Genomic DNA, 23604 nt, shown 5'->3' with positions numbered 1-23604 from the left:
CATTCGCAATTTGCATGAAAAGTTAGGCGCACATTTCGGTGAAGCGTTATTCAGAATTATATGGATAAAAAAGAATTACCGTCAATGAAGCCTCTAGCTAGAATTTACGTAATTTGTTTCATTGTGTAACGCAAATTGCCCATATATTATTATTTATTAGAATTTCTAAGAAAGCATTACAATAAATTGTCATATTTTATAGTTCCTATAGATCGTGTCATTCACGAAGACGCGTGCCTTGACCCGTAATGTCATGTTATTAAAGGTTAGATTTGACAAAATATGCGCGTCATCGTGGATGATACGAACTATATTTTGTTAACAATAGTTTAATAGGTACTTAAAATTATTTTTAATACCTTATTAGAAAACGTAAAGGTACTCAACAAAAACTTCTTGCCAGGATCTTTCTAATATGGAATAGACATTTTTTTATTGGAGATACACGCCTATGACCTATTTTTTTTTTTCAAATTTAGCCTCGAGCATCTTTTAACTGTTAAATAATAACGTTATTGTAAAAAAAAAAAAACATTATTGATACATGCTTTAATCGCTGACTGCACTTTTATTTCAACAGACAAATAATAATCATCGAGACAATTTTAACAAACCCAAACACAATTAGTTTGCGTTGTTTTATCAGAGAGTGCCTATTCCTATAGCCACCTCCTGTGTCCATCATTAGATCAGCTCGATGGTACCATTATATTGCATTATCACCCAACTTATACAGTATGTATCTGAACATAAAGCAAATACTTAAACGCGTAAATGTTCACAAAATCGCGAAAAAAAATTCTGTTTCATACATTTTGCTGGCCTGATGTTGAAATTTCCTATGGGAGAGTCAATATTATTTCCAGATTTCGGGGTTGGTCCCATAGTAAAAGTTGCTCAGTATGACTTATAACGGGTTTGAGTAATTGCTTTACGTTCAGATACATACGTTCATCCTGTATCTTTACGTTCAGATACATACGTTCATACTGTATCTTTACGTTCATACTGTATAAGTACGTAAAGTAATGTAAAGTTTCAGCTCAATCGAATAATGGGAAGTAGGTCTAATTTACCTTGCAAGATTTGACCCGAACAAACATACGAGTATGGTAGACCGCGGCCAATCGGATCACATAGCGAAATATTGCTTATGACAGGCATCGAAGGCTAAGAGGAAAGATGTACGGGGCTATTTTAGTGCGCCCATATCAGTGCAATATTTTAAATATTATCGGATTTTTAGTCTGATCCCATTCGGCCTCTGATTTGTTAAATAAAAGCTTGTAAAAGCCGAGCACTTATTTGGTGCACATTTTAAGTAAAAGCGTTTATCTTACAACCGGCTCAACTGCGCTCTGCATTTAATACTTCAGAAAAACGTATGGCTCATTAGTGAGGATCAACTGAACTACTTTCCACGAGAAATTGCGATCGCAAGTGCATTTATACAGATATTTGGGGCAATTTAGCACTTTCGGCGAACTTACTTAAATCATTTAAATCACGTTGATGCTTCAAGGTATGAAGCTAAAATATCTGTGAAGTCTTCGTATTTATGGTGAACGCATAATAGATTTAGATTTATTTATTTCATAATATCATTACATTATACATTGTCAAACTATGTCAATTTGCAATAATATAAACCGTCTATAAGATAAGACTTCAATCGTTTATTACCTTTTGTTTCGAAAACAATACAAAAGGTAATCAAATCACAGTCGATTTAAATCCAGTGAAATTAACCGTGAATCATTCAAAACCGTCCATTACTGGCCACCATCCAATAACTGGTCGCCTAATAGTATATCTTATACCTTTAAACGAGCAATTTCTGTGATCTCGGAAACGGCTCTAACGATTTCGCTGAAATTTGGTATATGGGGGTTTTTGGGGGCATACAATCTATCTAGATTAGTCTTATGTTTGGGAAAACGCGTGTTTTCGAGTTTTCATGCGTTTTTCTTTTGACGCAGAATATGGTCGCTAATTTCGTAATGCCCGCCATTGTCCGTCTGGTCCAGCGGGTAAAGACGCGGACTGCTAAACGAGTGTTACGGGTTCGAATCTCGCCCGGTGACTAACTTTTGTTTTTTTTTTCTATATGTTCAAGTTTATATATAATTTTTTAATTTTTATTGTTTTAGATAAGATAAGTTAGTTCCAGTGGGTCGGCCCAGATACCGCTGGAGCAACAGTGTACGGGCGGATCTGTGCCAACTCGAAGCCGATAACTGGCAGGAACAGTACAGGATCGGGACAGGTGGCGTTCTCTCGTTTTGGAGGCCAAGACCCTCTTTGGATCACTGCGCCACAATAGTTAGTTAGTTAGTTAGACAAGTTTAATTTAGTAAAAAAATGTAGTTAAGATTATCACCTATACACCACCATGTTACAATAAATAGTTACGGTCGCCCAGGTACTAGACTTATAAAATAGAAATTGTGTCTAAAAATAATTTCAGTCTGATTCGTTCGTACTTTTCTCAATTAATGTTCTGGTGCTGTATTTTATGCATGGTGTGAAGTAATTTATTTTATATACAGTCAACATCGCTATTATGTCAATAGAAACATAATAGTAGTGACTTGATCACCAAACACAATTGTTTAGTACATTTCCATTGCTTTCCCATCGCGACTTTATGTAACATCAACTAAAAATAAATCAACGCTTAGAAAGTGTTAACCACTGACCATAACTGAGGTTGCGCACGATAACCCTTTATGATTTCTAAATAAAAAAAATTGCCAAGTGCGAGTCGGACACGCACAGGAAGGGTTCTGTACCATTATCTATAAAAACGGTCACCCATCCAAGTACTGACCCCGCCCGACGTTGCCTAACTTCGGTGATTGGATGAGAACCTCGAGATTGGAAAGAAATATTTATTTTATTCTGCAATTTCCACGTAAAATACGCGGAAATTGCAGGCACGGGCCCGTTTCTCGAAGGCTTGAAACTTGTAATACTATCGAAATCCATCTTTTTTTAATTTTTTTATGAATTTTGTGTAACGGCCACGTCCGGGCCACGATGAAAAAGCAACCCTGATAACTTTTTTTGTATCAAAACTTATTCAATTGTAATTTCAGGACAATTTGGTTGTAAGAATGACGTGTCGTCATTGACGACACGTCAATGCTTTTCGTTAAATTTCTCGATTGAAATGTTAATTATTTTACGTGTTTATATGATATATGAGGCAAAACAGCACACGAACGCAACACCAGAGGGGTTGTAGGTAAGTGCGTTGCCGGTCTTTAAGATCGCTCCCTAAGTACGCTCGTTTCTTGAAGGTTTTAATTACTTTAAAGCAGCAATACTTTGGTTAACATGTAAAACCATTTAATCATTATACATTCACATAAACATTAGTAAACACAATGGTTACGAGTATCTTGTTTTAGATGGGCGGTCTAATTATCATTTCATGTTAAGTTTTTATATCTTGGTAACTACATATGTCTCTACACCACCGCCTCTGTATTAACATAATCATTAACATCTTCTCTTCAGCTAATTATTGTTTACCGCCAAAACAGAGGCTAAAGTATGTTGGAGAACTTAATTACAATAGTATTTTCTGCAACAGGTACATAGACCATTGTACTTTTCGTTGTACATAACATAAGTTTTTGACACTTTTTTAAAATTGATATCTTAGATTACTTGGCCATTACTTTCATTTTCTGTTTTGTGATGGAGAAAGAGGTTTAATTAGGCTATCAATCCCGACGGCTTTGTTTCATAAATAACTACTCTAAATATTCCTAACCACAGTAACTCAGTGGTCCTTGATTGTCTCTCGATTTGTATGAAAATAAGGCATTTACCACTGCGTTAATTTTCGTCCACAAATTCCTATTTACCTTTTAGACACATAATAAGGGTTCTTAAAATCCAAGAGCCGAAGTTTAAGTGCCATTTAATCGAGAAATAGAAGTGCTGGAGTAGAAAAAAAATATTAATGCAGCATCTGAGACCTGTCTGTCAGGTAGGTAATTTAACACATTTCCGCATACTACCCAAAACAGGTTTTTGTTTATATCTCAGCCAGACTAGACAGACTAGTTTTTAATTGATTTTGGGCAGAATTTATGTTATTTAATCAATCGTAATCCAGTATTGTTTTAAACATGTGACCATAAAAGTGTTTAGGTCAGGACTTTGAGATCACACTTCCTCTGAAGCTGGTCGCCCGTATTGATAGCGAGCCAATAGAAAAAAAAAAAACTAAACAACAAATGTGCCTAGATAAAACCGTTGATGCTGTAACGTAATTTCTCTTGACCCACTAATATGTCACTAGCTAAGTAACAAAAGAACCCACGAGCTCACTCGACCCACATGTCTTATAAGGTTAAAGATGCAAATCATATACCAAGTGAGTTTTGTCGGAAGAGGCGGCGTTATGTAACAGTTACGAGTAAGAATCGGGGTCGCGTAATACTTCGATGACGCTATGACAAAGCAAAAGCTCAACGAGCGCCTATGATAGTAGTGCTGATATAACTCAATAGGTTTGGGTCATAATTTTTAATGACCTCATTTGAATTAAAACAGTAAGAAATACAAAATTAAGAGTATATGTCCAAAAACTCGATTGAGTAATACAACCCGTAGAGAAGAACAGCCGGACAGACTAACGGAAGCTGTAAGGAAGACGCTTTGCTCACTCGGCGAATTAAATAAGGGAGCGTGTGAGCGAGGCGAAAATAATATATCGATAAAAAAAACTATTTATTTTTATTATGATATCTCGGCGTGAAGTTGACCGATCGCATCAGAAACACTATACTGCGCTCCAAAACCCAAATAGCTGACGTGGCTGAAACAGCCGCCAAGCTGAAGTGGGACTGCGCGGGGCACGTTTGCCGTATGCCAGATGACTTGTGGGCTAAATCAACCACCAATTGAGCCCCACAAAATTGAAATATATGTAAAAACTTTGTTTTAAAATCTACGCATGCAAGCATGACTAACATGGAAATCGTCTGCAGTCGGAAGACTGTGATGTAACAACAGTCCGCGAGTTTCCGCGGTGATTGAGGTCTCGTCACACTTCGATGACGCGTCGCTGCCTTTGAGAGAAAGATACTTTTACGAGGTTACGAAGTGAGGCGAGTTCCACAAAATAAATAAATCAAACTAGTAAGATTGGTTCTTTTTTAACGATATGTAATCGTTCGGAAACAAGTTAAATAACTTACTAACGAACTATCAATGTTGTACCGATTTGTTTTATTTTCTTTACTAAGCCAAATGTTATAGTTGCGTCGGCTTATTGCCCTCTTACTATGCCCACGATCGGACGGGGAGCGTCAGAATCAAAACTAGGAGACCGAGCTTTAAGATGCGCTTTAAGGTTTTTATTCAACGGATCTGCTGTGTACCTACTGATTATAAGAATTATTCTTAGAAACGAATCTCACTCCCGTTTCAACGGAAAACGGAGAGCAAGTCCCTAATAAAAATAAAAAAAATAAAAATAAAATAAAAATCATTTATTTCAGACCTTGGTCCATACAGTGTTAGTACGACTTTACTATAAAAATTATATTAAATTATTATTGAAATAAATTAAACTTACGATATTTACGATAAAAAAAAAATATTGATTTAGTATTCTCCAGACTTAAATATTAAACCAGTTTTGTTAACATCTAGGAATATACAGACATGTCCATTAGATCAGTGGCAGATATGCTTGTGGGACAATTCTGGCAATGTCTAGTACATTAGTAAGTCGGGAATCAGGTACAGATATTAAGTCTGCGGTCAAATCTCCAGAAGACATATCTGTGTCTAATTCCAGCTATGTACATGTATTTAATATAGAACAGAGGGCCTACCGCGAAAATCGGAGTCTCGTTATCTGCCTCTTTATCACTCTTGCATATTCGAGAGGTAGATAGAGAAAATTTCGATTTTCGCAGTAGACCCTCAGGTGTTTTTTCTATAGCTCGATGTTTGGTAGATCCGTGTACCCCTAGCTTATACCGATATGCTGGCCCACTGCGGCCCCTACGCGCCAGCGCAAGCTCACAAGTAACACAAGTGACGTAACGCGTTACGACCACGCTTGTATAACTAATGTTTTTGATACTTGATTACTATTAATATCCGAAGTGGGACGGGCCGGTTGTCTAGACCTACTTCCGATCTGGTTTATGCACATGTGCATAGTTTTATCAGTTGTTACATAACTCCGGAAGTGATTATACATAACTTCCTGATTTATTTGGCGATGCAGTTTGAATTTTTTTTTTGAATGACAATTTCGTACATCTAGTCCGTAGCGTATATCGTCAGGTGGTCACCAAAACTCAGTGATTCCCACCACAAATTTAGAGCCATAATAACCCGTATTAGTAACAAAACCAGGTTGATTTTCTGTTTAATTACTTTTATGCAATTAACGAGTTTTAGTTGTGACCTATCGATGTATTTTAAATGATTAAAATACCTGCTCACCCAACGCATTCAAAAATAAATAAACACATCCGTAGTCAGCAGTCTACGACTTAAAATAAGAGTATATATCAAGATGTAAATTATGTGACGGCTAGATTTTAAGACTGCTTAAAAGGCTTGTGTATTGGAGGTAACTTGTTTTTAAAAACTGTGAGGAACTTTATAAAATAAAGACAGCGGTTACACCTTTAGAGATAATCTTTGGATGGCGGATAATTTGCAAAATATACGAGTATTATATATATAAAAGTAATCACAACAACATAAATAAACCAACACATATATATGTGTCAAAAACGCGGGTAACTATGATTAGTAGATCAAGAGAAATGTAAACTAAAGTGACCCAAGTTCATTGCTCTTAAATGTAGTTAAAACAGTTGATTCCACAAAGCCTAACGCGCATTACACAGAATACAATGATTGCATAAGGCGGCTTTCACTTTTGCAGAACTATCACGTTCAGCTAAAGTGTAACTCGACACACTGCGAATTAAGCACGGTCGGTTTTTTGATTACATGGAAACTAAACGTTTAGAATATCACACGATATAAGTAAAACAATAATTTTTACTGTAAGGTTTTATATCTAAGAGAGAAGTATACCGTGATCGTCCATACAAAAAGAGAACACTTTTTTCCACTTCTAAATATTTTCCATTCTCATGTCATTTTATGGTATGTTATTGACACAATGAAAAACTAAGTTCATTGGTTTTCCTTTTTGATATACGTGATATATGTAGAGAGGGACAAATATAAACAAAGGTTAATATATACGTACACATGATTGCATCTGCATCTCAAATTTATCTATGAGTATAATAAATATTCTAGTTTTTTATGAAAACACCAGTATGATGGGAAAAAGTTAATTACGTGCAAATTAAAGTCTATTAGATTTTCTAGGTGTCATATTGAACAGAAACTAAAGTCACAGTTTGTTTCTGATAAACAAGCATGCATAATTCAAGGTGTATTCGGGTGAGCGTAGAGTAAATCCGGAAATAAAGGGTCCATTTTTAGGGTTCCGTAGCCAAATGGCAAAAAACGGAACCCTTATAGATTCGTCATGTCCGTCTGTCTGTCCGATTATGTCACAGCCACTTTTTTCCGAAACTATAAGAGCTATACTGTTCAAACTTAGTAAGTGGATGTATTCTATGAACTGCATTAAGATGTTCACACAAAAATAGAAAAAAAAAACAATAAATTTTGGGGGTTCTCCATACTTAGAACTGAAACTCAAAAAATATTTTTTCATCAAACCCATACCTGTGGGGTATCTACGGATAGGTCTTCAAAAATGATATTGAGGTTTCTAATATCATTTTTTTCTAAACTGAATAGTTTGCGCGAGAGACACTTCCAAAGTGGTAAAATGTGTGTCCAAAGTGGTAAAATGTTAAACAAGATCTAGTAAGTAGATTTTTTTTAATACGTCACAAATGGTGCGGAACCCTTCATGCGCGAGTCCGACTCGCACTTGGCTGCTTTTTGGAACTACCTCAAAATTTAAAAAAATTGGAATTACCCTAATAGGTACACCTTATCTGATTAAGGCCAATAACCACCGTATGGAAACTCGCTTTCACGTAATAAACCGCATCGAAATTGGTCATTCCGTTGGAGAGCTACGATACCACATACAAACAGAAGACAGATATTGGCGTCAAAAATATATCACCCCTCTTTTTGCGTCAGGTTTAAAAATATTGCGTGCGTATATAAATCTCATGTGCAACGAGTCGTTCTGAATTCAAAACGCTGCGTTTTAAAAACTGCTGCCGTTGTAACTGCTGTTGCTAATTCAGTGCCAAGAAGGTGCATTGTCACCTAATCGAAAAAAACACATGTGGAACACTCTAATAAATAAATAAAAAAGTATTCATATGGCTGTGATCTAACAAGGGCGGTTGCTTACAAAAATGTGCCTAGTGAAAGGTATCAATCTTAAAACTACATCTCAATAAGAACATTTACAGTACATATGGGGCTACTTTATAGCACTAGTGCGAGAAGTAGCATATTATGTTACTGTGTCGAACATTTAAAGGGCCATATGTACTGTAAAACGTTGTACGATACATGTGCGAATAGGTAATTCGCAACTCGTGTCGATTTAAAACACTCCCTTCGGTCGTGTTTTAATTTATCGCCACTCGTTTCGAATTTCCTATTTTTCGCACTTGTATCGTAATGTACTATTTTAATTTAGTACTCAGTCCGTTGACAGTTCCATTAAAATTGTGGTAGAGTTTTAAATTATGGAAGGTAAGAGGCAAGGAACAGAATCTCCATATACCAAAAAGTGTCCGACAAAAAACCATAAATAGCTGGCGCTACAATACCTAGAATACATGAGAAAAAGATCTAATCATAGACAGCGCACTTCACTCCGTCAATAACGCCTAGGTTCTTAGCTACTCTAGCGCTACTCTGGAGAGATTTGGAACTATTATTTATAGCTGACAGCTGGACACTTTTGTAACAATTCTGCCTGAGGAGATTCAGTTCCTTGCCTCTACCTTCCATAGTTTTAAATGACAGTTTATTTGAGGTTTATAGTTTGTGTCATCCACGATGACGCGCAGATTTGTCAAATCTAACCTTTTATATCATGACATTACCAGTCAAGGCACGCGTCTTCGTGAATCTATAATGAGGTTTTATTTGATGCTTAGTAAAATGGTTGCATTTCTCACCCTCCCTCCCTCAAAACCCAAAAAATCAGTCATATGGAAAAAACAATGCGTACCTATAATAGACGTTCGCTCACATGCGAATGAAAATTTTGCGAATGTAATTAGCATAATAACAAAATAGAGTGAGCATGCGCATTAATGTTATCAGTTTTAAAATTAGAATATATCGTTCCACTTTTACTTATATGACTTATCTAAAAGTGTATTCTTAGCGAAATTGCTGATACCCACATAGACATATGTTAATTGTTAATTAAATAAATAGACAGATACATGAAATGTATAGATATCCTAATTTTCATTTGCTAAATACGCCAGTTACGACGGTCTTCGATTGAAAGAGAATTTCCCTAATTAATGTGGTGATAATTTTGACTAAGAACTTGATGAAATGTTACAATTAAACTCTAGGTCCATGGGGTTCCAGCGCAAACAAGATTTTTGCAGAAATCGTAAAGCATCTGGTTGACGCAACTGGTGGCCGAAGAGCTGTCGGCTTCCTCGCACAACGTATCAGCATTGCGATACAACGAGGAAATACCGCCAGCATCCTTGGTAGAATGCCTCTAGGGCCTATTTTAGATTTAAGCTAGTTATTAATTTAGTTTAGTATTTGCACAGCTACTGTTATACCTCTCTATCTATTATGTAAATAAATTATTTAATCAATTAGTTTACTAGAAATAAGTTTGCCAGATCTACGCACGAAAACGTTATCGCTCATAATTAACCGTTGCGTGGGCTCGACCAGATAACGTGCGGAAAAATACGGTGATCAGATTACTTGATATATAACACTCCCTTTCGAATAAATTAATGTGAAAGAGAGAGGCAATATGCCGTAATCACGCCAGTTACATTTTTTTAGGTTAATTCCCAAAGTTTTCATTTAGATAACGCTTTTTTAGGTTTCTATGCTCTAGTGTTTTATAAGAATTATTGAATCTGCAAAGCTTTTGTCGTCTTACACCTACCAGTTTTCTGATTTCATTAAAAATACTACATTTTCTTTGAGCCATCATGTTTTCAAGATCATTACTAAATTATTTTAATCAAACTACAAAGGTATACATAAAAAAAATATCTTATTAGATTAAACGAGGCAAGGGTGTTCCTGAAGTTTTTTTATGAAGTGCATTTGAAAGTTGCATTTGCTTGGTTATATTTCTTAATCGTTTCTTAGTTCCTAAGGTCATTTGCCGCGAGTTTCACTGTTTTTTTCAGTTATTCAAGAGATATCGAAGGTTACAGGTCATTGTATTACAGAACGTTTTTAAGGTTTCGTAGTCACAAGGAACCCTCAGAGCGGACATTGTCAGATCCGATATCGGATGTAGGATACATCCACAATGTCGAGCCGCAGATTGTACTGGGGCGCCGCGTACCTGCTTCAGCGGCACACTACAAAACATTATGCCCACATTTATGTCACATAGACAAAAAAATCGGTCCGACAGCTGACGAGGGCCCGACATGTTTCAAATTATCGGGTGACTTTAATCGGAAAAACAGATGTTGGAGAGTGCCCGCCCTGTGGCATAGATACCGCCTTTATAGTTTTTTTGCCATAAGAATTATTAAATGCATAAATAAATATAGAAAAAAAAAAAAAACATTTTATTTTTATCCGGTATCGGACAGTGTGAAAACACTCTTACAGTAAGTCAAAATTCAACTGTTTGGTCAGTCCGTGGCTTTGCTCAGAAACTACTAGTACAAAAGAGGTCGGAGATACGAACATCCGTTTAAGGGCATATTCCGTATCGTGTTCTCATTAGAAAAAAGTCAAAGTTTTTTTTTTTGACGCAAATATATGTTTTTTTTTCTATGGGCCAAGTCGCCCAACCCTCCATACAAAGTCCTAAAACTTTTGCGTCATAACAATATTTCTTCTACTTTTTCCTATTATTGTTACACCTTTTCTCTCCAAAAAAATGGGGCCGTAAAGTGGGTTTGATTGATTGAATTGAATTGATTGAAGCGTTTATACTTTAGACCAAGGGAACTTTTCACTGACCGCGTGGTAATGTCGTCATTAATGTCAAATTTCTATGAAAATACCACGTTTATCACACATCTCACTTTGTTCTGTTCCAGTCGGTGCAAAGTTAGCCTAGACGGACTCTAACAGCGGTTGAGCTATCGGAAGTATTTATTTAGAGTTCTATTTAAAGGTGCTCCCACATTATACATTACAGAAAACAGCAGCCAAATAATACTAGACCGTACTCATAGCGTTGTGTTCCTGCCGGTGAGTAAGGTTGCCAGAGCTCAACGAAGGGGGGGGTGTTTGGGTGGACAACGCGCATGTAACTCCTCTGGAGGTGCAGGCGTACATAGTCTACGGAGGCTGCTTACCATCAAGCGGACCGTATGCTAGTTTGCTACCGACGTAGTATAAAAAAAAACATTTGAAGTTTGAAATGCTGGTAAAAATGCATAACATGTTGTACAAACAAATATATATGTTGCATAACAATTGTTTTATAACTTTATCACAAATTGTATACAAAACTTATAAGTTGTTACCAATACAACAATTTGCAAAAAAAATCGTAAGTGCTCAGTGTGGGGGCACTTATAACATCTAACATGTTTCACATTGTTATAAATCATTTTACAACAAAAAATACAATTTGTTGCTTGTTACAGTGTTGCAATTTCTTGTATAATATTAAAAGTTATACAACGTCACATAACATGATAATGTTATACAACGTTATATAACACTTTATAACAACAATGAGGGAGCACCTTAAAATATCTGATACAGAACCCGACATTGATCACGACCCGACTCGTTCTTGACCGAGTTATTCACTTGTTTTTACCGTAGTTGTTGATAGCCGTGATGGCCATTGAAAGCGAAAGGCCTATGGGGCTTAGTTGACGAAGCTTTTCACTCAATTTATGGCTATTAGATAATCTGGCAATGGATCAATAACAACATTAATATATACATCTAGTTATGTGAAATCGATCGCTGTTTTTTCTCGATCTAATGTTACTCCCACGCTCGTAACACGACGATATTTTTCAGAAAATAGTTATACTATGAATAATTATATAGCATATAAAAATGATTTATTATATTATTTAAATCAATCTAAGTTCTTAAATGACTAGTTTCAGTTAGAACTTGTACTGATTCAAATTTTATTGCACAAAACAAAAAAACATCGTACAGAAGGTGAAATTAATGCCACAAAGCATTCTCTACCACTACCAACCAATGAAGTCTGCCAATTTCGTTTTTTTTCTTAATATTATAAGCGAAATGAGTCTGATTGTAATACCAAAATGAAATTGATTTTTTTACTCTAATTGAAAATATATAATAATATATGAAATGGTAAAAGCCATACCTACTACTCGTGCTTACTTAAATTCGTTTCACGTTTTTTTAATAGACAGAATTGTTTGCATACAATAAAAAAGTATCTATTACTTCCTGTCCTTTCTATCTATTTAAAACGATGAGATTGATTTGTTATAGGAAAAAAAGAATGTCTAGATTGATGTTGTCAGAGAAAAATTGACTGTACCGTTCTTAGAATAAAGTTGATTATTCTGTCGTTTTTAGGGTTCCGTAGCCAAATGGCAAAAAACGGAACCCTTATAGATTCGTCATGTCCGTCTGTCTGTCCGATTCTGTCACAGCCACTTTTTTCCGAAACTATAAAAGCTATACTGTTCAAACTTGGTAAGTAGATGTATTCTATGAACCGCATTATGTTTACACAAAAATAGAAAAAAAAAAACAATAAATTTTGGGGGTTCCCCATACTTAGAACTGAAACTCAAAAAATCTTTTTTCATCAAACCCATCTATGGATAGGTCTTTAAAAATGATATTGAGGTTTCTAATATCATTTTATTCTAAACTGAATAGTTTGCGCGAGAGACACTTCCAAAGTGGTAAAAAGTGTGTCCCCCCCCCCCGTAACTTCTAAAATAACAGAATGAAAAATCTAAAAAAAATATATGATATACATTGCCATGCAAACTTCCACCGAAAATTGGTTCGAACGAGATCTAGTAAGTAGTTTTTTTTAATACCTCATAAAAATTAAAAAAAAACACACACGTATGGGTTATACATTACCATAAAAAAAATATATGATATACATTACCATGCAAACTTCCACCGAAAATTGGTTTGAACCAGATCTAGTAAGTAGTTTTTTTTAATACGTCATAAATGGTACGGAACCCTTCATGGGCGAGTCCGACTCGCACTTGGCCGCTTTTTTTATAAACCGTTTTGAAATGTAATAATGTTTTTAATACGACTGTTCTTTTTGTAGCGGTCTTATTAATTTGTTTACTGGTCATTTACTACCCGACTACAATTTTTTTTTGTGAAATAGTCGAAATTGGTTAAAGCTTTCAGTGGATTTCTAAATTAATTTTAATCCAACGGACCAATGTAAAAGCGATCTTTGCATTAAATAATTGCGATGTCTATAGGAAAGACGCGAACGAGTTAAGAGTCCGCAGCAAGCTCGGCCGAATTTCATCATCCCATACAAACAGAGCTTCGTTCTCATTTTAAAACTACGTGTTGGAGTGTAATGAAACTTTGCACATACAATGACATGATGCATGTATGCGCCTGTAATTACGTTATATAGCGCCAGATTATATAAAAAAAGCTTATACAAAAAAAACTAGTTTTGTACGAAAAACATAAAATCGCTGTATTTTTTTTAACTATGGTATTTGATGCTACATAAACTAATTACAGGCATAGATATACCTTATCCTATTGTAAGTACAATGTTTCAGAGAAATCTAGCTAGTACGTTTGAAAATGAGAGCGTAACTACGTTTGTATGGAGAAACGAGCTTGCTGCGGAATCTTGAGTATACTATAAAATGTGTATCACGCTTAACCATTTCTACTGCAGGTTTTACAGCTTTACCCAAGTATATAATTGGAGAAAGTCAATATCATAGTTAGGATAGCAAATATTACATTAGTACTTGTCAATAATCTTAACAGGAAAATAATATCTAGTAAGTAATGTCGTAAACTCGCAATTATGTAATTATTAATCGCAATAACTTAGAAAGGTGTAATTAAATAAGATAATATAATTGTGGTTGTGGTCTTATGCTTCAAGTGCAATAAGGTCCTTTCCATCTGAAATTCCAGCAGAAATTCTGATAAAAAGAACCTTATGGCACATGAAGCATAAGGACCCTTCTCTGATCCATCAGCCACAATTGTTCACTGTAGTTATACATGTTAACTCTACTCTGTACAATGTCTACAGATGTCAATGTTGCGACAAGTCGAAAACTGAGTAACGTTGCCTAAAATGTTAACCTATCCTTTAGCTGCAAACTTTGGCAAGTGGTATATAAAGTCGCCTAAGCGGCTAAGGTGCTCACAAATATCTGAACACCCTTCTATTGTCAAGGCTAGAGTGCGTGTTCAGATATTTATGAGCACCTCGGCCGCTTCGATATATCTGATGACGACTGAACCTAGATGATATTGAAGTACTTATTCTATGTGGAACCAAGTAACCATATTTTTGACGTCAACTGTACCAACCATTGTAAAAAAATTCTTCAATATGACAGTATTCCCCTCGCAAAGCTATTCGTTGAAAAGCACCCTGTTATAGGAAACAACTGTTTTTTTAGCTAAGTCTAAAGAAGAGATGCTTTCCAAATAGATTTTCGTACATTGACCCGCGTGTTGCTATCTCTATTGCACGCGCATAATTATATTGCTGTCAAGCTCGCACAGTGACATTGACAACCGGCATCATGGGCGAGACATTGGTAGACATTGGCGAGAGATTGGTAATGAAACGAACAGGCTGTTTTGCCTGCATTTCTGCAAAAAAATCTCATCTATTGTTTTCTACAAGAATCTTTGGGATGATTCCTACATAATATTTATGGAGTTTTCAAGTTACAAAATAGCACGAGATATCATTTTTAAAAACATTGAAATATCATGCACATAAAAGCTTTCACTGTAAAAGGTAATTTGTTGTTTATGATTCAGATCAAGACACAAAATGATCGTTTAATGCATCAGTGGGCTTATTTTACTACTTTCCTAGTCTCGGCTCATTAGTCGCAAATTTTCTTCATTTCCGACATAGCGGTTACGCCATGTAAACCACCGTGATTTGGATAAGACAGAGTACGTTATACACCTTGTGTCGTGTGTAATAAGACACATATTTCACTGACCTGGGTGAGGTCGAGAAGCTGGAGACATCCGACAGCGGTATCCGTCGGTTCCTACTTTGTCCACCTTGTGTCATGTATAAATAAATAGTCTTATGCCTACCGGACGCGGTTGAAGTACAGGTGCGATAACCGTTACCAACTTTTATTAAGTAAGTTGTTGGGCATAGGACCCCAAAACTGTCAGGAGACAGTGGCACAAGCAAATCCTGCGTAATGACGTCATCAAAATGGTTGCCATCGCGGTACGAAAAGTCAATATTGCACCCAAAGTGTGCAGTGCACATACACATGCGCGTCTAAACTATGTTTCTAATAGCACTGACCTGTGTGAGGCTGACCGAGTCGGATGGAGTGGTGATGATGGCGATACTTCTTCTGACTAGCTCTCTGATGTGGCGAGCAGTTCGGACCTGTGATACACCTAGTGCTGCGTGTAATAAGACACAAATTGCACTGACCTGAGTTATCCCGAGTCGGTAGCTGGTAACGTCGAGGTCCAGCGCTAGCAGCATATCGTCTACGACCTGACGGTCCGAAAGGGGTGATGACGGCGGTGCTTCTTCTGACTCGCTCTCTGATGTGGCGAGAAGTCGGTACCTGTGGCAATAGTTTATGTTTAAGGGTGATTTTTTGTCACGTTGGTAAAGGGCTAATACTTTTTATATTCTGTACACAGTAGGTACAGAAGCATTAATTTTTTATTATAGGCCATTATTACAAAAATTGACTAAGCCCCACAGTAAGCTCAATAAGGCTTGTGGTGTGGGTACTTAGACAACGATATATAATATATATATATATTTATTTATAAATACTTAAATACATACGAGTAGAAAACACCCATGACTCAGGAACAAATATCCATGCTCATCACACGAATAAATGCCCTTACCAGGATTTGAACCCGGGACCATCGGCTTCATAGGCAGGTTCACTACCCACTAGGCCAGACCGGTCGTCAAAAATATTATACTATAGAATTATCTGAATGCCCTCCTAGTAGAACTTAAAACTTTAGACGGAAATTTTACACAAGGTTAAAATGAAGTTGAAAATGGGACTACATTCAAGTTGACGTAGTCCAATTTTGTATAATTCGTCCTCATATTGCGTGTTATAATCAAAACGAATGTTAACAAAACGGTGTATTTTAGAATCATTTTCACCAGTTTTTTTCCACTTAATCAAAGAGAAAAACTCAACAAGACATGTTTTTCTTTAGTGACATAAATTATTAATAAACTGTGCGTCTTATAGCGCAAGATATTCGAGCAAAGGTGTCTGGTCTAACCAGTTTCTGAAGCCAAGTAAATCGGACCAAAAAGAAAAAAAAGCGTTTAAATGTAAGGGGTTAATGTCTCCGGTCGTACCAAGGACGGGATGTTTGCGAGTTTGCATAGTTAATTTCATGCCGTATTTATTATGTAATGTCAGAACATTGAGATTTTGTCGTATTAATGTAAAATTTTATAACAATTTCACGGATAAACGTACATTATGGCGGTTGGAGCTAGCGTCTCGACCGTTTAATAAAAGGCATTAGCGTGGAACGTCACAAATAATCAAATGTTATTCTAACAGCAACACTATTTATATTTATATTAAGGTTTACGAACAGCCAGTTAACAGTATCGAATGGTAAATTTAATACCTCCTGGCGAATTCTGAGAGCGGCATGTGTTCCGGGAAGCCTTGCTTGTAGAGGCGCGCCGCGTCCAGAAGCTGGAACCCACGGAACTGCGGACAACAGAGAGAGTTATGCCATTGGATCATATGTTCTACTTATATAAAGACTCTACTGTTGCCAATTGGGGGTTCCAGAGTGAAAACTGCTTTTAATAACTGAAATTTTCAGTTTCTAAAAATATACAACTAACAACAAAACAATAAAACAGTTTGAAAACTTTCTGCACCTAACACATCTTTATTGATGACTCTCCCTCCTCATCACCTGGCCGGTACAGACGAACTGCAACCCGACTGCAACTTGTATGGAAACTGCACGCCGACGTTGCAGTTGGCGTGAAGTCGGAGTGCAGTTCCCATACAAATAGCAGTCGAGTTGCAGTCCTTCTCTGCCGGTCCTTAGCGTTTTCCAATTCAACCAAAAAGAGCCTGCTACGTGGGCAACTGAACTACACTAGATCGATTCTGGGTTGTTTGCCGTATCAAACAATGTCACCGAATCAAATAATGGGGTTGCCAGGCCCTGCATTGGGTAAAGGGTGTAGCAGGATAGCCTAGGAAAAATTGCCCCCAGCGATTTTGGGGCGAAACTGTAATCAAACGATGCCTTTTGGGGAGGTTATACTCTGCACAAAGTTTCATCCCTCTGTTACCCCCTGGGGGTGAAAAAAACCCGATTAACCCCAAAACTGTATTAATTATTTTTTCCTAAACTATGAAAGTGACGAATTTCAAATTTCGTACAAATATTAATAAGACTAAAAGCTATGTGCTAAAAAAATATTAACCCCCTAACCATTGAAATTCTTGTAAAAAAACAAAAATAAAAAAAGAATCAACCTGTATATCAAGTTTGGCTCATGGTACCACACCATTTTTATTTCAAAAATGAACCAGTTTATATTCTACATGATACAAAAGTTTCATGGACCTACTCCAGAAGGAACATTGCGAAATTAATATGTATTGGCTCTTTGGTGCGTACTATTCATTGAACTCCCACTAAGAGCCTTGCATTATTAATAAACAATGGCTTGCGATCGGACCGCTGCTCGTGCCCGATTTGAAAAAGGTGGGGATAAAGAAGCATGAATCAAACTCATTTGTACATGGATCTCAAGTTTGGCTCATGGTACACACACCATTTTTTTTTTTCAAAAATGTACCAATTTATATTCTATATTATATAAAAGTTTCATGGACCTACTCCAGAAGGAACATTGCGAAATTAAAATAAACGTACTATTTCGTAGCTACTAATCATTATACTCGTATCATGCTTAATACGCAACGTCTCGGACCCGAAAACAAAATAATTTAAAAAAACCGGCCAAGAGCATGTCGGGCCACGCTCAGTGTAGGGTTCCGTAGTTACTCTTCCGTCACAATAAGCTAAACTGGAGCTTAAAGTATAGTAAATTGTTAACCAAGGGATGAAACGGTACCTTTCACGTGAGTTAAACAAATAGGCAAATTTGCATAATCAGTACCTAATTAAAGTATGTCTTTTTACTATGAAGGGGAAACTTTTTGCGATAACTCAAAAACAGCTAAACTGATCATGTCCGCTATAGTTTTCATTTAATGTCTTTCTTAAGCTCTACTTCCACGATTTTTTAAATTTTTTTTGGACCTATGGTTCAAAAGTTAGAGGGGGGGGGACACATTTTTTTTTCTTTCGGAGCGATTATCTCCGAATATATTCACTTAATCAAAAAATGTTTGTTGAAGACCCCTATTAGTTTTGAAATACCTTTCCAACGATACCCCACACTGTAGGATTGAAGCAAAAAACAAAAATTCACCCCCACTTTACGTGTAGGGGAGGTACCCTCAAAAAAAAAAAATTTTTAGATTTTATTGTACGACTTTGTCGGCTTTATTGGTTTATATATCCATGCCAAATTTCAGCATTCTAGCACTAACGATCACGGAGCAAAGCCTCGGACAGACAGACAGACAGACAGGCAGGCGGACATGGCGAAACTATAAGGGTTCCTAGTTGACTACGGAACCCTAAAAATGTTTTTATAAATACAAATGAGTTTGATTCATAGTTCTTTATCCCCACCTTTTTCAAATCGGGCACGAGCAGCGCCAGCGGTCTGATCGCAAGCCATTGTTTATTAATAATGCAAGGCTCTTAGTGGGAGTTCAATGAATAGTACGCACCAAAGAGCCAATACATATTAATTTCGCAATGTTCCTTCTGGAGTAGGTCCATGAAACTTTTGTATCATGTAGAATATAAACTGGTTCATTTTTGAAAAAAAAAATGGTGTGGTACCATGAGCCAAACTTGATATACAGGTTGATTCTTTTTTTATTTTTGTTTTTTTTACAAGAATTTCAGTGGTTAGGGGGTTAATATTTTTTTAGCACATAGCTTTTAGTCTTATTAATATCTGTACGAAATTTGAAATTCGTCACTTTCATAGTTTTTAGGAAAAAATAATTAAAACAGTTTTGGGGTTAATCGGGTGTTTTTCACCCCCAGGGGGTAACAGAGGGATGAAACTTTGTGCAGAGTATAACCTCCCCAAAAGGCATCGTTTGATTACAGTTTCGCCCCAAAATCGCTGGGGGCAATTTTTCCTAGGCTATCCTGCTACACCCTTTGGCGCACTGTGCACTCCCTCTGCCTTATCCAGAGCAAACCAATAAAAAAAGCTATACACCTGCGATCACAGCAACGGCGTGTTGCATGGCGACAACTTTACTCTAAAAGGCATTAAGAAAAAAAAACATATGCCTGCGATCGCAGCAACTACACATTTACATCATCGCTTGAAATGATGGGCTACGAGACATGAAGAAGAAACTATATACCTACGGTCGCAGGAACGGCATGATTTATTTTAAACCTAACGGGACCTTAAGAAAAAAACTTGGAGGAATGGAGCGTTGTAAGGAAACACGGCACTAGAAAAAAAACATATACCTGCGATCGTAGGATCAGCACGTTGCTTGGCTACAGGGCATAAAAAACCATATGACAGCGATCGCAGCAATGGACATTGCCGTTATGGTTATGTCAAGTAAGACGGCAGCACACGAACTGCACTCCGTGTACGTGACCTACAATTACAATACTATCCGCTAGTAACTTGAATAACGAAAAAAACCATACACCTGCGATGACAGGAGCGGCATATTGCATGGCGACAACAGTCTACAAGGCATTAAGAAAAAAACATATACCTGCGATAGCAGTAGCGGTAGATTGACATCATCATAGCTCTGATGCGCATCGCGCTGAAAGGTAAGCAGACAGCACACGAATTGTACACCACCGGCCCCATAGCGATGCAACGTGTACACACTGACGCCCACTACGAACTTGACAAGACAGAGCTACAAGAAATTAAGAAACAAAAGCCATATACCCGCTATCGCAGCAGGGGCACATTGACATCATCGATAAGGTCTTTCTGCTGTGCGGAAAATAGGCAGCACACGTACTTACACACATGACAGGCAACACGTCTATAAAACTGTCCACTACTAACTTGACACGATAGCTATAAGAAATTAGGAAAAAGTCATATACCTGCGATCGCAGCAGTGGCACGCATTAGCATCATAGGTTTGGTCATTAGGCTGTGCGGTCAGCAGGCAGCACACGAATTGCACACACCGCCCATACCATAGCGACGCACCGTATCCACAATACAGTTCGCCACAAACTTGATAAGACAGAGCTATAAAGAATGAAAAAAAAGCCATATACCTGCGATCGCAGCAGTGGCACATTGACATCATAGGTCTGGTCATTAGGCTGTGCGGTAAGCAGGCAGCACACGAATTGCACACCGCCCGTACTGCAGACCCCAAAGTATCCACAATATAGTTCGCTACAAACTTCATAAGACAGAGCTATAAAGAATTAAGAAAAACCATATACCTGCGATCGCAGCAGTGGCACATTGACATCATCGGTCTGGTCATTAGGCTGTGCGGTAAGCAGGCAGCACACGAATTGCACACCGCCCGTACTGCAGACCCCAAAGTATCCACAATATAGTTCGCTACAAACTTCATAAGACAGAGCTATAAAGAATTAAGAAAAAACCATATACCTGCGATCGCAGCAGTGGCACATTGACATCATCGGTTTGGTCATTAGGCTGTGCGGTAAGCAGGCAGCACACGAATTGCACACCGCCAGCGCCGCAGCGACGCAATGTGTCCACAATGCCGTCTGCTACGAACTTGGCCTGTAACGCTGTTGAGCGCCGTTTCATGCCCGCCGTGCCTGTATCAATATGTTAAAGTTTTGTCAGTATTATTTCCTTGTACCTAGTACAAATCCTTTTTACAGTCTCGATGAATATTTTGGTAAATTATATGACTAATTATTGCGTTTGACATTTAATGAAATATAGTTATTAAATAGCTTGACTTTATAATTACTTCATATATTTCGCTGTTTTAAGTGTATTTTTATCTTTATTTGTGTTCACTATCTGAATATTGTTAAAAATAATAATGTATAACATATTCTTAGATGTGACATCCTTAGGTTAGTAAGGATATTTATTAGTCTTCTGTCAAATGTTATTTTAAATTTCATTAGCATTTTTTGCGAGATGTGAATTTTCCGTTTCCACAGCAAACAGTCCACAGAGCAAGATTTCTCATCATAACTGTGGTACTATTTATTTATTTATTATGTGACTGAATCCGATCACATACGGACTCGTTCGACGCCTCGGCCGGCAGGCTCCGCCGTTACCTGCGGTGAGCGTGCGGCGGATGGAGGAGGCGCGGCGCAGCGTGGCGGTGTCGCCGGCCGCCGCGCCCCACGCGCACAGCCCCGCGCCGCCGCCGCACAGCCCGCGCGCCCAGCCTGACAGACGACCGATCTCCTCGCTGCAAGCGAAAACGCACACTCAGCACCTAGCCACTGAGTACATAATAGTACTACGTATAGAATCCCCACAGTGTTAAGAATCATGTTGTGCCACTCTAACGCAAGACTCGTTCTTTTTCTGTTCTCCGGCCGCAAACCGGCAACTTTCGGTTAGTTGCGCTAAACGAAGTTGCCGTAAGTAAATTAAAGTAAAATTATAAACACACCTACCAATAAATAAAAAGCCTCGGACCACATGTGATGGTATGTAATAAATATACTATTCCTCACTTACACAAATACCATAACTATTCTAATTAGGTCTAAAAAATAATGTGTAAATAACTGTGTGACACTAACATTCGGTCAATGAAGTTACATTTGGTATCTATAAAATTCTGTCATTGGACGATTCAGTGACATTTTATGTGACCTAATTGTTAGTCGTGGCTAGCTGAGTAACAACAATTAGTCACTATTTTCTAAACACAATAAACTATAAGCTCTAATTATCTTTAGTTATTAGCTAAAAGCTATAACAACATCGTTAAGGCGTTCTTATAGACGGATTTTAGGTTTTCGAAGGGGTGAAGCAGACGAAGTGGTAGAGCAGGCAGGCGGGCGCCCCGCACGCCGCGCCCGCAGCACGCCTGCGTCCTTATTCTGACGCCACCCGTATTCTGGATTGTTAGTTCTGGGATCTTTTCGGGAAATTTATATTGATAATGATTTATACTCAATGAAATTAAAAATCAGATAACTATGTACAATACTGAAAAAACTGAGAACCTAGTAAAATGATACCAAATAATTTAGTGACGAAAAAATATTACTTACTAATTCAGAAAAAATATTTTTTCATTTCTCATGCTCTGAAAGTGGGTCTTTGTTATTCTCAAAAGAGTGCAGAAAAGTTACTGATCTAGAGCGAGTCTAGAGCACTGTACGTTTTTAGTACGTTTGTTTATTTTTTTACGATAAGCATTTCAAATTTTGGTTTTAAATGGATTCGATGTACCATTTCCATTCTGTTAAATAACTCCCCATTTCATAAATAATTATGTTTTACCTAAATTTATAGTTAAAAGTACCCCTCACGAAATGCTACTGAAGTTTATACTTAGCCGTGTTTCTTTTTTTTAATACACATGTATTTTACTTTCTTCGTATTAAACATGAAAAGTAGTGTTTAACTCGGGTGCAAGGCACCATTTCATCCTTTGGTTAATCGTGGCTGAATGCCGGACGGGTGCGTGTGTAAAACTTGTCAAAAAAGATGATATGACGGACGGATGTCTGAAATATCACCGTATTTAAGAATCAAGTAGCTTAAACTTTAGTTTTTTCTTCGTAAGTGTGATGAAAACATTGTGTGTATAATATATTTGTGTATTTATAGTGTGATTCTGACTATCCATTTTATGTAACATCCGCTAAACTAGCATAGGTCCGACGCTGACAGTGGTCACGGGCGTACTGGCGTACTGACGGTATTGCCGCGCAGCGTAACGTTTAGTAGACAAAATGTTGAATTCATAATTATGAATGAAAAAATTAACGCACCGATAACATGACAAGCAAAACCATAGAGTTACTTAAAAGCTATCGAATGATGTAAATTTCATATTAATATTCGTCATAGTACTTCTAAAATATCGAGAAAGA

General features: G+C 37.2%; 1 protein-coding gene across 8 annotated transcripts in view; it reads right to left on the bottom strand.

Moving 5' to 3' along the window:
• The window catches only part of LOC133528823 (unconventional myosin-XVIIIa), a 301706-nt gene that overhangs the window by 132062 nt on the left and 146040 nt on the right, over positions 1–23604 (bottom strand). For all 8 annotated transcript variants that reach the window (XM_061866296.1, XM_061866297.1, XM_061866300.1 and 5 more), the window contains 4 exons: positions 21823–21959; positions 21167–21342; positions 17053–17138; positions 15860–15998 (listed from right to left, as the gene is read on the bottom strand). In XM_061866296.1, coding sequence (XP_061722280.1) covers positions 15860–15998; positions 17053–17138; positions 21167–21342; positions 21823–21959 — 538 coding nt within the window. The remainder of the gene's footprint in view (positions 1–15859; positions 15999–17052; positions 17139–21166; positions 21343–21822; positions 21960–23604) is intronic.

Source organism: Cydia pomonella, chromosome 20, assembly GCF_033807575.1.
Source record: "Cydia pomonella isolate Wapato2018A chromosome 20, ilCydPomo1, whole genome shotgun sequence".
Classification (NCBI taxonomy): Eukaryota; Metazoa; Arthropoda; class Insecta; order Lepidoptera; family Tortricidae; genus Cydia; species Cydia pomonella.
This window is presented reverse-complemented; position numbering and strand designations above follow the sequence as displayed.